A 13,776-nucleotide genomic window follows, 5' to 3' on the forward strand; every position below is an offset into this window, starting at 1 on the left:
GCGTGCGTGCGTGTGCGCGTGTTTGTGTGTGTGCGTGTTTTCTGTGTCTTTGGTCATTCACCTTCAAGACTCTCCTTCAAAGCATCTTTCTTCTCAGACTCGTCACTGAAGTGGAGAGTTGCGGCACAGAAGAGAGAACAAGAGAGAGAAACAGAGGGAGAAAGAGATAGAGAGAGAAAGAGAGAGATATAGAGAGAGGGATACAGAGAAGCACAATAAATGATTCATTCTATCTTTCATCTGACATATTAGATTTGGCCCTCTTCCTTCGGTCTCTCTGCTTGGAGCAGCAGGAGTTCTCGTCTGAAGAGTGGAATATCTAAAACTAGTATGGTACATTAACTATCAACAATCCATCAGACATGTCCTTCAACCACTATCAGCAGTACAAGTTTGCCAGCTCACTAAGTGCTGTGTCTCAGTGACGGTGTATCAGTGTGTTTGACATGACCATGCTGTTTATTGAGCCTTTCAATCTGGTGCTTGAGGGTTTCCGGTTGAAACGTTCAAAACCAAAACAGTTACTTTGAAATGAAAATGAATCAGATGCTCTACAAAATGACAAACTTGAAATGAAATGAAATTATTATTTATTATAATATATATTTTTTTAATTTTAGCTTGTCCCCAAGTTACCATTAGCTCAATGTTGTTTTCTGGGATGTTGGAAATGCCTTGGGAATTTTTGTTCATGCAGTTGAAAGGGTCAGTTGCTGAGGTTCTGACCCAGATCACCAAACTACATGCTGATCAGCCCAGCAGAACCTTAACTCTATTGCTTTATACGGACCAACATGTTAGTGACTTGTTCAATAGCCCAGTATAATCAAGTCAAATGCATTATGCTAATGACATAACATAAACAATTTAATGAGTGACACACTCAAACCAAGGATAAATAATAGATAGTAGCATGTCTTATACCAACTGACTAACGGCTGGTTGATGGGTACATTTGAACTGAATAATGTCTGGTTGGTGGGTGCATTTGAACTGAATAATGGCTGGTTGGTGGGTACATTTGAACTGAATAACAGCTGGTTGATGGGTGCATTTGAACTGAATAACGGCTGGTTGATGGGTGCATTTGAACTGAATAATGGCTGGTTGGTGGGTACATGTCATGTGTGATTTGTATTCAGCTTACCTTATTCTTTGAGATGGTTCCTGGAATCCCTCCAAGTCTACCTGTCCCAGGCTAGACGTGCTGCTGTTCCCATTCCTGTGAAGTTGAGAAACACACACACACACACACACACAAACAAACACCCACACACATAAACACGATCACACACACACACACACACACAAGTTAACCTTTTAGAGTCAATCAGTTTGTGCATGAAAAAAAAAAAAAAAAAAAAAAAAATTAAGAGCAAGGGAAATATGGTGCTAGAGGAAAATGACACAGATTGGTAGACAGAAAAGAAATAAAGAAACAGCTATCAAGAGAGAGAGACAGAGAGAGAGAGAGAAAGAGACGGGGGCAATGATGCTGTGCGGTGTTTATCAGCTGGTGAGGATCAGACACAGAAGCTTATGCCGGGGCTGAGGTTGGCACTGCCACCCTGGCATGGGTGGTGAATCGCCAAAGAGGCAAGCGGGTGGAACGGTGGCTCCCATAGGCAGGAGGCTATAGAGGGCACGGATGCTCTAGGGGACGGCTACACTCACAGGTCAAGCAGTGATGGTGCTAAACACAAACACAGAAGGACACAGAACCACACATGGAATACATATGGACACACACACACACACACACAAACACATATGGTGATCTCTGTTCTTTCGCGCATAGAGAAAGCCCTTTCATAGATTATCTGCCCACTGTGTGTGTGTGTGTGTGTGTGTGTTAATGTGTGATTGTGTTCAATTGTGTTACGTCTTGATCTATGAGTGTGTGTGTTTTGATCTTCCTGTCATAGTATGTTTGGCTGACACTATTTTAATTATCAGAGTATGAGCTAAAATCAAATCTCTCACCCCAGGCTGTGTGTGTGTGTGTGTGTGTGTGTGTGTGTTTGTGTGTGTGTCTTTATGTGAATTTATGTTGATAAGAATGTGTTTATCTCAAAGCTTACACGTCTGTGTGCATATCTTTCTATTTTTGTCTGTGTGTGTGTGTGAAAGAGAGAGAGAGAGAGGGAGAGAGAGAGAGAGAGCGTAAGTGTGTGTGTGGTCATGCATATTTCTCTGTATTCCTCTGTTTTCCTTTGACGCTAATGTAATGTGATGAGAGTGTTTAAAAAAGTAGTCTGGGGTTGTGACTGCTGTCCTGTCCACTTATGAGAGACTAGACTAGCCTGCATCGTTAGCCCACAAGGCACGCTGGGTAAATAGGGAATAACAGGGTCATTTAAAAAAAGCTACACACTAAGAACTCCCTCCGATGTTTGGCCTCAAACTGTAGCCTGCTTACCAGGATATAACTCCTCCTGAGCGGTCCTCTCTGTCTCACAAAACAAACACACACACATACACACACACACAAACACAAACACAAACACAAACACAAACACAAACACAAACACAAACACACACAGTCAGACTATGGTCAGTATGTGTGGTTACTACCCCGCAAGAAAAGCCAAATTCATAGTCACAACACAGCACAGTTAGTGAGGGCGTTACAGCGTCTGCGTTAGCGGTCAGTGGTGGCGTTAGCGGTCAGATGTTAGCATGGCGGTGGGGGATGGAGCGGCACTTAGCGGCTGGCGTTAAGGAGAATGATGGGATACTTGGCAGATTTTGGCGGACTGACGGACGGACGGGCGGGCGGGCATTGTTTTTTCAAGACCACTGACCCCTCGCTCAGGTGGATAAAGCTACTGCTCTCCTCCTGGGGGTCGTCGTCGGGGGCGACGACCTGCGCCCAGCTGCCCGAGCCGCTGTCCTCGCTGCTGTTACTGAGAGACCGGTGCTGCGGCGGCTCGCTTTCGCCCGGCGTCGGGGGCGGCGGTGGCGGCCACGCCGCGATGGGCTTGTCCCTGTCGCTGCCGGAGTGGTGAGGAAGGGACATTGTCACCTACAGAGACCAGTCCTCCACAATCCCACAATGCTCTGCTATCTGTGATGCTGGTGGGTTTTTTTTTGGAGGCGAGTTATGTGTTGTGTTGGGTATTGTGTGTGTGGTTGGACTGGCCATCAGAGAACTGAGACTTGATCAGGATGAATGTTTGAGAGTGCACGTGAGGATGTGCACGTGGGGATTGACTGGCAAAGGAATGACACACAACAGGAACACAACAAACACACTATACAGCAGGACTGGAGACAGACACAGATGATGTCTCTGACTTCTCTATGTGCACAGCGCTTCAGTGCTTTACCATAACTCTGTGTTTATAACAATAACATGTCTACATATTATTTCAAACTCTGAACATAACGAGTGTACAGTGTGACTTCAACAGAGCAACTGACGTGTCCCAAAAGATGAGAAAGGCACCTGGAGAAAAGTAGGTTTTTCAGTACAAGTCACCCTTAGTACAGAGACCAGTAGATGTAGAGCATATGAAGGGGTCTTAGTATAGAGACCAGGGGTTGTGCAGCATGTCAGTGCATCAGTATATCAAGGGGCTCACGTCTCCTTCCACGGTGTCCATCTTCAGTTCCAAAAATATCCAAAAATGTCAAGCACCTCATTAAGAAGACCTTCCTTCTCAGTCACATCAATCCAATACAGGCAACTGAGTGTGAGTGTGTGCATGTGTGCGTGTGTGTGTGTGTGTGCGTGCGTGTGTGCGTGTGTGTGTGTGTGTGTCCCATGTGTGAGTGTGTCCATGACGGCGCGGTCTGATGGTTACCTAAAGGCCACGTTAATGTCACCCCATTGCTCACACTGTACCTGCTGCTCTTGGCCAAGCCACCCATGGGCCTGTCAGCGGCGTGAGACAGTGAAAAGTCACTGAGTCTCCAGCCAGCTGTATTATGTCACAGAACCAGGGTGTGTGTGTGTGTGTGTGTGTGTGTGTGTGTGTGTATGCATGTGTGTGTGTGTGTGTGTGTGTATGCATGTGTCTGTGTGTGTGGGAGAGAGAGAACATGTGCAAGTGTGTGTGTGTGTGTGTGGGTGTGTGTGTACAGGAGAGAGAACATGTGCAAGTGTGTGTGTGTGTGTGTGTGTGTGTGCATGTGTCTGTGTGTGTGGGAGAGAGAACATGTGCAAGTGTGTGTGTGTGTGTGTGTGTGTGTGTGTGTGTGTGTGTGTGTGTGTGTGTACACGTCTCAGAAGGACAAGAGTGGGGCCTGAAAAGCGTTTTAAAGATCAAAGGCGTATCTCTCCTCCAGTGAGCTCAAAGGCCCCTGGCTGATCCCTCATAGCTGACGCGCCGCGTGTGCTCTGCTTCAGTCTCAATCTACCCTTCCTCTTAATTCTTTCTTTGAGCTCTCTCTCTCTCTCTCTCTCTCTCTCTCTCTCTCTCTCTCTCTCTCTCTCTCTCTCTCTCTCACTCAATCTCTGTCACTCTCTCTCTCTCTCTCTCTCTCTCTCTCTCTCACTCTGGTCCACTTGCTGTATGAACCCATGGGATATGAGTGTGTGCAAGCAAATCCGTCTGTGTGTGTGTGTGTGTGTGTGTGTGTGTGTGTGTGTGTGTGTGTGTGTGTGTGTGTGTGTGTGTGTGTGTGTATGTGTGTTTGTGTTCCTGTCTGTCTGTCTGTGTCTGTGTGTGTGTGTGTATGTGACAGAAAGGGGCAACATCAGTGTGTCCGAGGTGTGAAAAACAGATCCCATGCAGTCTTTAAAGCTCACTGCACTGCACTGCTCTGCGCTCTCCCCACTCAGTGGCTATTCTGCCTGCAGGTGAGTACACTGGGTGCACCAGGCTTGATGTGTACTTTCTGTAGTAAGGGAAAACACAAACCCTTTGCTAGCTCACACACTCTTAAAATGTAATGTGTTGAAAACGACACAGCTTGCGTGCTGGTAGGGACAACAAGGTCTGTGCTGTTTCCAACACATTGCTTTTTTTATTTGTTACACAGTATGTGCTGAAAATAACACAACTTACATTGGGTTATTTTTAACACATCTTTGTGTCCAGATAGGGACAACACAGTTTGTGCTGTTTCCAACGCATTAGTTTTAAGAGTGTATGCATGTAGTCAAGAGAGTTGTGCAGCTGCACTAAAGGGAAGGGATATGGGCGCTACATCTGATTACTTATTCAGGCAATTACAGTTCAGGCGTTTAACAAAAGGTCGACTTGGAAGGAAAATCTTTGTACCTCATTTAGCCTAAAGCAGTTAAGACTTAAAGGAGAAATCCGGCGAGTTTTCACATAGATTTCCGTTTCTCGAGGTCACCGAGTACTGTCGGTACGAAAACAAAATGAACAATCGATTTTTATCTGGCTCGGCTTGCTACAACCAGAAGCTAACAAAATTGGACAAAATTACATATACAATTCCTGGCCCATAGTTGGCTATACATTATTGTGCTTTTCTACATCATATACACTATAACTGTTCTATTGAAATAGATAATCAAATCACATGCTGATTTGTTAAAACACCCTTGCTGTGTTGGGATGGCAATGTGTTCTAAAACTGCTTGATTTCCCTGTTTGAGTCTGCTGTTGAATCTGTAATGTGTTCCGGCTCATCACCTAGCTTTAAATAAGGCTGCCACAGCAGGTGCTGCTCTCGTCACCTTTCAGTGTTGTGCACTGTACACATCTTACCACCTGTGTGTTTGGGTGCCTTATGTGTGTGTGTGTGTGTGTGTGTGGGTACCTTGTGTGTGTGTGTGTGTGTGTGTGTGTGTATGTGTGTGTTTGTGTGTGTGAGGCTACCTTGTGTGTGTTTGTGTGTACGTATGTGTGTGGGCGACTGTCTGTGTGTGGGTACCTTGTGAGTTTGTGTGTATGTGTATTTGTACATTGTGTGTGTGTGTGTGTGTGTGTGTGTGTGTGTGTTGTGTGTGTGTTACCCATATGTCCATACTGAGCATCAGGCCGTACTCAGCTCTCACCTGGTTCTGCCCACTAGCGTCCTCTCCCTCCCTCTCTGCTCCGCGCCGCCTCCTGGCTGGACGCTCCTCTCCGCCGGCCCCTCCCTGGACTCCTCCCTCTGGTCGGGCTCGATGTGGATGAGTGGCACCTCTCTGGCGCCGCCCCTGTGGCCCTGCGGCCCCGCCTCCGTGCTCTCCTGCCGCTCCAGACTCGACTGGCTCCGGCCGCCCGACGGGCGCGACTGCTTGAAGCCCCGCCTCCTCTCCCCGACCGTGAACGGCTGCTTGCGGACGGCGACCGCCTCCTGCTGCTGCTGCTGCTGCTGACCGGTCGACGGGCCGCTCGTGCCCACCGCCGCGGACCTCCCTCCCTCCACGATGTCCGCGGCCAGACGGCTAGCGAAGTTGCACACCCCGGGCTGCGCTGCTGCTGCTGCCGCCGCGCTCGCCGCTGCCGTCGTCGTGGTGGTTACCGTTTCCGCGGCGTCGCAGGCGTCGTCGCCGGCGGCGTCGCTGATGATCTTGTTCTTGCGCATGAGCGCCTCGATGGAGCTGGACCACGTGTCGTGGATGAGCATGTCGGTGGCGCGGTCCGTCTGGCCCAGCCGGTAGAGGCACGAGTCCGACTTGCACAGCCCGGCGGCCGACGCCCTCTCGGCTGGACGCACGCTCAGCCCGCCGCACCCCCCCACTCCTCCTCCTCCTCCTCCTCCTCCTCCTCCTCCGCCGGTGCTGCCGCGCGATCCCCGCGCGAACCCGTCGAACGAGTTGGCCTTGATGGGCGCCGTGACGGTCAGCCGCGAGTCCGAGGAGCGCCGGTCGGGCACCGAGGACTGGCGGATGCAGAACGGGTTCCGGCCGGACGACGGCGACGGCGGCAGCAGGTTGTTGCTCCACTCCTTGGCCCGGCTCAGCCCGCTCACGTAGCCCCCGCCACCGAAGTGCAGCAGCTCGGGCCGTCCGTCCCGGTCCATGTTCCGGATCATGTAGCGGTAGAACTCCTCGGTGATGCTCTCCGTGCTGGACTGCTTGGACAGGCAGCAGGAGGACGAGCGCAGGCTCAGGTGAGCGCCGTTGCTGACGGTGCCGTTGACGATGCTGCCGCCGCCGCTGCTGTTACGGCGCCCCCCGGTGGCGGCCTGCTGCACGGCGGCCTGCAGGATGGCGCTGGCGCTGTTGCCGGCGTAGTAGTCCAGCAGCAGGTCGAAGCCGCGGCCCTCCGCCTCCATCTGGCCCACCATGAAGCGCGAGAACTCGTCGGTGATGCTCTCGCAGCTCGACTGCTTGGACACCGAGCGGCTGAGGTCGGGCCCCAGGCGGCTGCCGGGCCCCAGGGTGCGGCCCCCACCGGCACCCCCACCGGGACCCCCGGCACCGCCGCCGCGGCCCCCGCCCAGGCCCGAGGGCTCCTCCTCGGGGATGCTCTCGCAGCTGGCCGCCTTCCCCCTGGAGCTCCAGCGCTCGCACTGCAGGCGCCCGCGGGGAGACGACGGACAGGGCGACGAGGTGGCCGAGGCGGACCCTGCCGCCGGACCCTGCTGCTGCCTGGACGTCGCCGTCGAGGACGAAGTGTCCACTACGCTCAGCTCGGGGCAGTTGAGGATGCGCGCGGTCACTTCGGAGGCGAACAGGGCGAAGGGGGTCGCTGATGCCGTTGTTGTTGTTGCCGTGGTGATGGCCGTTGGCGCCGTTTCCGACCGGCTCCATGTCCAGGTTGATGGTCTCGTCCACCACGCGGTTGACCAGTCGCTCCATCAGCTCGGGCTGCTCCTCCGTCTTCCGCTTGATCTCGCTCAGCCGCGGTGGACGGTGCTTCTTGCGGAGACTGCCCCCTCCTCCTCCTCCTCTCCGTTGCCACCGACCGCGCGGCAGGTGGGCAGCAGGTACGACCCGGCGTCCAGCCCCGTGGTCATCATGCCGCCCAGGGCCCCCGAGCCCTTGAGCGCGCAGAACCACGGCTGCTTGCCGCTCGAGTTCTCCAAGCAGATGGCGGCCAGCTCGGTCGCCATGGAGACCACCGTGGCGGCCAGGTCCTCGGCGAAGCAGGTGACGGGCGTGCGGCCGGTCTCGCCGAGCGAGTGCTGCGGGCTCAGGGCCGTAGGGCTTGACCTCGTGACCCCGGGCCCTGAGGCGCGGGTCGTGACGCGGCGAGCTGTCCAGCGATGGCTGCTTGGCGTCCATGCTGCGCTCTCTCTCTGCGCGCTTCCACTGACCTCTGTCCACCCCTCTGTCCACTCCGCCAAAGCTCTCCAGCTCCATGGACAACGCCGAGGTCAGTGTGTGCTCGTCGAAGCTCAGTTTGCGGGTGCGGCGAGGTGACCCGTTGTGTGACCCTCCTCCTCCTCCTCCTCCTCTTCCTCCTCCTCTCTCCAGGGCCTGTAAGAGTCCTCTTCCTCCTTCCCCTCCGTCGCCGTGGTTACGGTCTCGGCGACCCCTCCTGGAGGCGTGGCGCGAGACGCGTCCGAGTCTCCGGGCGGTCAGCCGCAGCACGGCGAACAGGACGCCCTCGGCGCTGTCGCGCAGCTGCCCCTCCCAGTCGGCGTCCTTCTGCCGGCCCTCCAGCTCGCGCCGCTTGGCCGCCTTGTCCAGCGCGTGGGTCAGCACGCTCTCCGCCACCTCGCGCACAAACTCGTCCTCCTCCTCCTCCTCTTCATCATCTTCTTCCTCCTCCATCTCCTCCTCCGCGTACTCCTCCTCTTCGGGATCCCCTTGGCCGCCGCCGCCCCCCTCCTCCTCCTCCTCCTCCTCGTCCGGCTCTTCGTCCCTGACCCTGCGCTCGCCGGTACCGGTCACTCCGGCCAGCAGGCGGCGCTGTGTGCTCTCCAGTAGCTGTGCCACGCTGCGAGGCTGGCGCAGCTGTTGTTGTTGTTGTTGCTGTTGTTGTTGTTGTTGTTGGGGCCGGGGTCGCGCCAGCAGGCTGGTGGCCTCGCTGAGCAGCGCCCGTGCCAGGCTGGCGCGCGACGCCTCCACGCTGGTGCCCTCGGCCAGGCTGGTGTGGAGCGGCACGGCCGCGCTGGCCTGCGCCGCCGAGAGCAGCCCGAGGGACGGCGAGTAGCGCCCGCCGCCGCCGCCGCCGCTGTCGTCCGGCTCGCCGGCGGGGTCAAAGGGCAGGTCAACGGCCGCCACGGCTCCGGCCACTTGCGCCATCCCGCACATGGCCGAGGTCAGCGAGAACTCGCCCTCCTCCGCGCCGCACCCTTCCTCCTCTTCCTCCTCCTCCTCGTCCTCCTCTTCCTCCTCCCCCGGTCCGCCGTCGTCGTCGTCCGCGTCCATCACCGTGCGCGCGCCAGGGTCCATGGCCAGGTGCTGTGCCACCTGCGGAGTGGAGATGGTGCCAATCACGCTGGCGGCACATGCCAGGGCCACCTCCAGGGGCTTGGAGGCCACGTGATGCTGCTGCTGCTGCTGCTGCTGCTGCTGCTGCTGGGCCTCCTGGTTGAGCTTCTGGTGCTGATGCTTGGAGTGCGGAGGGTGAGGATGATGATGGTGAGGATGATGGTGGTGCCGTTGCTGGTTGGGGTGCGGCTTGCGCTGCGGGGCCTGCCGTTGCCGCTCGCCGGGGGCGCGGGACGCGGCGACCTCTGACCCCTGCTCGGGCCAGTCGCCGGCGGCGGCGTCCTCGGCGCAGTCGGGGCTCTGGACGATGACGATCTTGGGGAGCTGGAAGGAGGACGAGGAAGAGGAGGACGAAGGCAGGCTGAGGGCAGCGGCGGGCGAGAAGGGCGCCTCGTCCTGCGAGAGGCGGATGAAGGCGTCCTGCAGCACCGTCTCGGCCAGGTTGGTGGCGTAGCGGCCGGCCGACTCGCGCGGGTTCTTGGCGGGCGAGGGCCGCAGGGTGGACTCGGAGTCCTCGCTGTCGTTCCGCTCGAGGGAGGGGGTCCCGGCGACGCCCCTGCGCTGGCGGGGGGGCGGGAGGCGACTCCCTCTCAACAACTCCGCAGCCACCTCTCCCACATCCACACTATCTGCTTCTGCAGGAAGAGTGAGAGAGAGAGAGAGGGAGAGAGAGAGAGAGAGAGGGAGAGGGAGAGAGGGAGAGGGAGAGAGAGAGAGGGAGAGAGAGAAAGAGAGAGGGAGAGAGAGCGAGAGAGAGATAGAAAGAGTGAGGGAGAGAGAGAGGAGAGAGAGAAAGAGAAAAAGTGAGTGTGTGTGAGAGAGAGAGCGAGAGAAAGAGAACGAGAGAGAGAGAGAGAGAGGGGGAGAAAATGAGAAATTGTATTAGGTTTTCAGCAAACCACAGATCACAGCAGGTCAGAGCAATAATCAATAAGCAAAAACATTAAAGGAATAGAGGGAATAAGAAAACATTAAAGGAAGAGAGGGAAGAAAACATTAAAGGAATAGAGGGAAGAAAACATTAAAGGAATAGAGGGAAGAAAACATTAAAGGAAGAGGGAGAACAGAGGGATGAAGAGATGAGAGAGAAAATAAACGGAATTGGAAAAGAAAGAAGGAGCGATTGGGAAGAAGGGGCCTGGAGGGGTGAACAGAGAGATTGATGTAGGGATGAGAGAAAGGGTGAGGGAACGAGAGAGAGAGAGGAGGGAAGAGAGAGAGGAGAGGAGAGGAAGGAGAGCGAGTGTGGGGGAAAGAGAAAGAGAGCGGAGGGAAAAGAGAGTACAGGAGAGGAAGGAGAGAGTGAGGGAAAGAGAGAGAGAGAGAGGAGGAAGAGAGGAAAGAAAAGCAAAAGAGAGGGAGAGGAGGAATGAGAGAGAATAGGAGAGCAGAGGAAGGAGAGCGCACATGAGGGAAAGGGAGAGGGTAAAAGAGAATCTGAAGAGAGAGGGAGAAGAGAGAATCAGAGGAGAGAGGGAGAGGGGGATGCCTGTTGTGGTTAGAGAGGCAGTCTGTCTCTTCCTGTAGCGCAGCCCCACGGGAGAGGTGATGAGGTGAGCCAAGCTAAAGTAAGCCATCAATACACCCCAGTGCCGTTGGCTCACACACACACACACACACACACACACACACACACACACACACACACACACACACACACACACACACACACACACACACACACACACACACACACACATTTACTCTGTTTCTTTCTTTCGATTGCATGACCCCATTTCTCTCTCGACTTGAACTGTGCATCCTCCTCTTTCTCTTTCTCTCAATTTCATGACTTGGGTCAGAGGTGTCATGAAACTAATTCAATGAACACCAATGAAGGAAGGTGCCATCTTGATAACCCCAATGAAATGCTCTCAGAGCCTGTTCTGTTGGCCATTTAAAGGTACACTATGCAGGTTTAGGTATTTTTGCCGACTGTAAAGCTCCCTTTAGAGTTGTGATATATTCATATTTTGCTCTGTTGTTGTAAATGGCAAACTTCTTATGACTTGTCCCCCCTATACACAATGAAAATGCTTCAAAAAATCTTGTGAGTGCTCCATCTACTGATAAGGCAATGTTTCACTATTTTCATGATATTTGATATCTGGTTTTCTCTGTAGCGACTTGTCTATGCTGTATTGCTATGCTAGGTGAACAAGTCGCCATCAAATTTGCTTCATGAAGGTGAAGATCTTGCATAGTCTACATCTCTACCTGTCTGAAATCACTCTTCCTTACCACTTTTCCAACTCTCAACACTTCTACTATTATTTCTCTGCCTCTCCCTCTCTCCTTCTCTCTCTCTCTTTCTCTCTCTGCCTCCCCCATCTCTGTACTCTCCTCTAAGTCTCTCTCTCTCTCTCTCTACTCTCCTCTCCTCTAATTCTCTCTCTCTTTCTCCTCTCCTCTAAGTCCCTCTGCTCCTTCCAGAGAAGTGCTGATCTCTATCGCTGAGGATGTGATGATGATGACGATGAGAACTACATTGGCTCAGGGGTGAGAACACCCTTCAGACATTATCAGCTGCACATCTCCTTCCATATGAATTATAGATCAGGGCAGGGTTGCCATAGCTGCTCAGTGGTCTCTGGGGGTCCAGGGTTGGCTGCGCCCTAAATAGGAAACGGCCGGGCACGGCTTCGGCTGCCCGTGGGTAAAGGCACGACTGGCCAGTGAAACGGGAAATCATTATCGCCTTGACATAATGTGATGCACGCACACACACACAGCACACACACACGCACACACATGAACGCGCACAACATTCTGACTTAACAACTACCACACAAAATGAACACATGCGTGCAGCGCACACACACTCGCACACATACATACACAAATGTCTGACTTAACAACTGTCACAAAACACGCACACACACACACACACACACACACACACACACACACACACGTACACAATACACACACACACGTACACAATACACACATGCAAATGCCTGACTTAACAACTACCCCACAACGCGCGCGCACACACACACACACACACACACACACACACACACACACACAGAGCTTCACACACAGTTGAGATTTAGCTGTGTGTGCAGAAAAGCCCATCAGCCTTCACCCCGGATCTAAATGAATGTTTGCTGACCTTTCTGTGAATACAAGTCATTTCACAGAGACAGATTTGCATTAGTGCGGGGCCTGAGTCAGCTAGCAGGGACCCGGCCAGTCAAATTACATTAGCTCTGACTGGGCCACTGATAACGTTCTCTAAACGCTGCCGCCGCCGCAGCAGTGCCCCACAGAAGCCTGAATGTAATGTCCGCCATGACACTACTCAGGAGGCCCTCAGCAGCCCTCTGATGGATTTTATTTTATTTATTTATTTTATCTATTTATTTTCAGAGTGCTGTGCATTCATGCTGTAAATGGCCGCTTCCTGCTGCATCTCCACACAGAGTACTCAAGTCTGTGTGAGACCATCCAGATTGTATCTGGTGTGGAGCAACACGATTCGAGGGAAGACTGTCCAAGCGAGGGAATTTGTACGAATAATTTGAGTTGTCTGAGGTGGAGTAGTGTATATAAGTGCACTTCACACCAGTGTGTGCTGAGTCATACTGTACGTGTCTCTGGTCAACCACTGACTAGTCTGTGTGTGTGTGTGGGAGTGTGTATGCGTGTTTGTTTATATCGCATAAGTGTACACATCCCCACTATCTGGTTTGAAGCAGAATGTAGATATTACAATACATGAAATCACATTTGGCTGAAACTTTTTAACCAAAGCGACTTAGAACACGGTAAAACATTTTAAGCTTTTAAAGAGCAATTTTAACAACAATTTAAGGAAAATTCAAAAGGGTGGAGTGCAGCAAGAGTGAAAAAAAGTAGAAAGTGTCAAAAATAGTGAAATTAAAAGGTAGAGTGCAGTGGGAATAAGTGCATCAATGAGAGCAATTGTCAGCAGGGGGAGTGCACACATTTGCTCATGTCTGAAGTGAAGCAGTGTAGTGTACATACAGTGTATGTGCACTAGTCACTCGTGTTACATACTGTACATACATACATTGGGTGCCTCTCATTCGTTTTTTATACATCCTCCCTCCCTTCCTCGGTCCTCGTTCTCACTGATCTAGATAAAGAATAATGGGTCGGCAACAATGGGATAGTCCAGTGCTAGTTATAGATCAGTGGGAACGAGTCTGGAGGACCGAGCATCGAGGATCGAGGAGGGATGTTGAGAGAGGCCCATATTGTATGCACACTTTACTAGGATGCCGCAGCTCCCTGAACACAAGTGGGGGAAAGTGTTCATTGGGTAAATGTCAGGTGTTCATTAGATCATAAGGGCTCCAGTCCTTGTTCTCACGCAGTTGCACAACACATCTTGTGTCCCCCACCTCCACCCCCCCCCCCCCCCACACACACACACACACACACACACCACCACTGCACTGCTCCAGGCCCACCTGATTACTGTCAGTGCAATTACACTGCCCTCCATTAGCTGCGTC

At 53.0% G+C, this 13,776-nt stretch overlaps 1 protein-coding gene across 1 annotated transcript in view; it reads right to left on the reverse strand.

Annotated features, from left to right (window-relative positions):
* sphkap (SPHK1 interactor, AKAP domain containing) overlaps positions 1-13,776 on the reverse strand; it is a gene marked incomplete at its 5' end in the record, with an annotated part of 45,960 nt that overhangs the window by 5,830 nt on the left and 26,354 nt on the right. The window contains 8 exon segments of the mRNA XM_062551953.1: positions 62-105; positions 1,148-1,222; positions 2,805-2,993; positions 5,975-7,598; positions 7,642-7,809; positions 7,812-8,023; positions 8,025-9,149; positions 9,198-9,918. Of these exon segments, the coding sequence (XP_062407937.1) occupies positions 62-105; positions 1,148-1,222; positions 2,805-2,993; positions 5,975-7,598; positions 7,642-7,809; positions 7,812-8,023; positions 8,025-9,149; positions 9,198-9,918 (4,158 nt within the window).

This window comes from Sardina pilchardus, chromosome 13 (assembly GCF_963854185.1).
Source record: "Sardina pilchardus chromosome 13, fSarPil1.1, whole genome shotgun sequence".
Lineage (NCBI taxonomy): Eukaryota > Metazoa > Chordata > Actinopteri > Clupeiformes > Clupeidae > Sardina > Sardina pilchardus.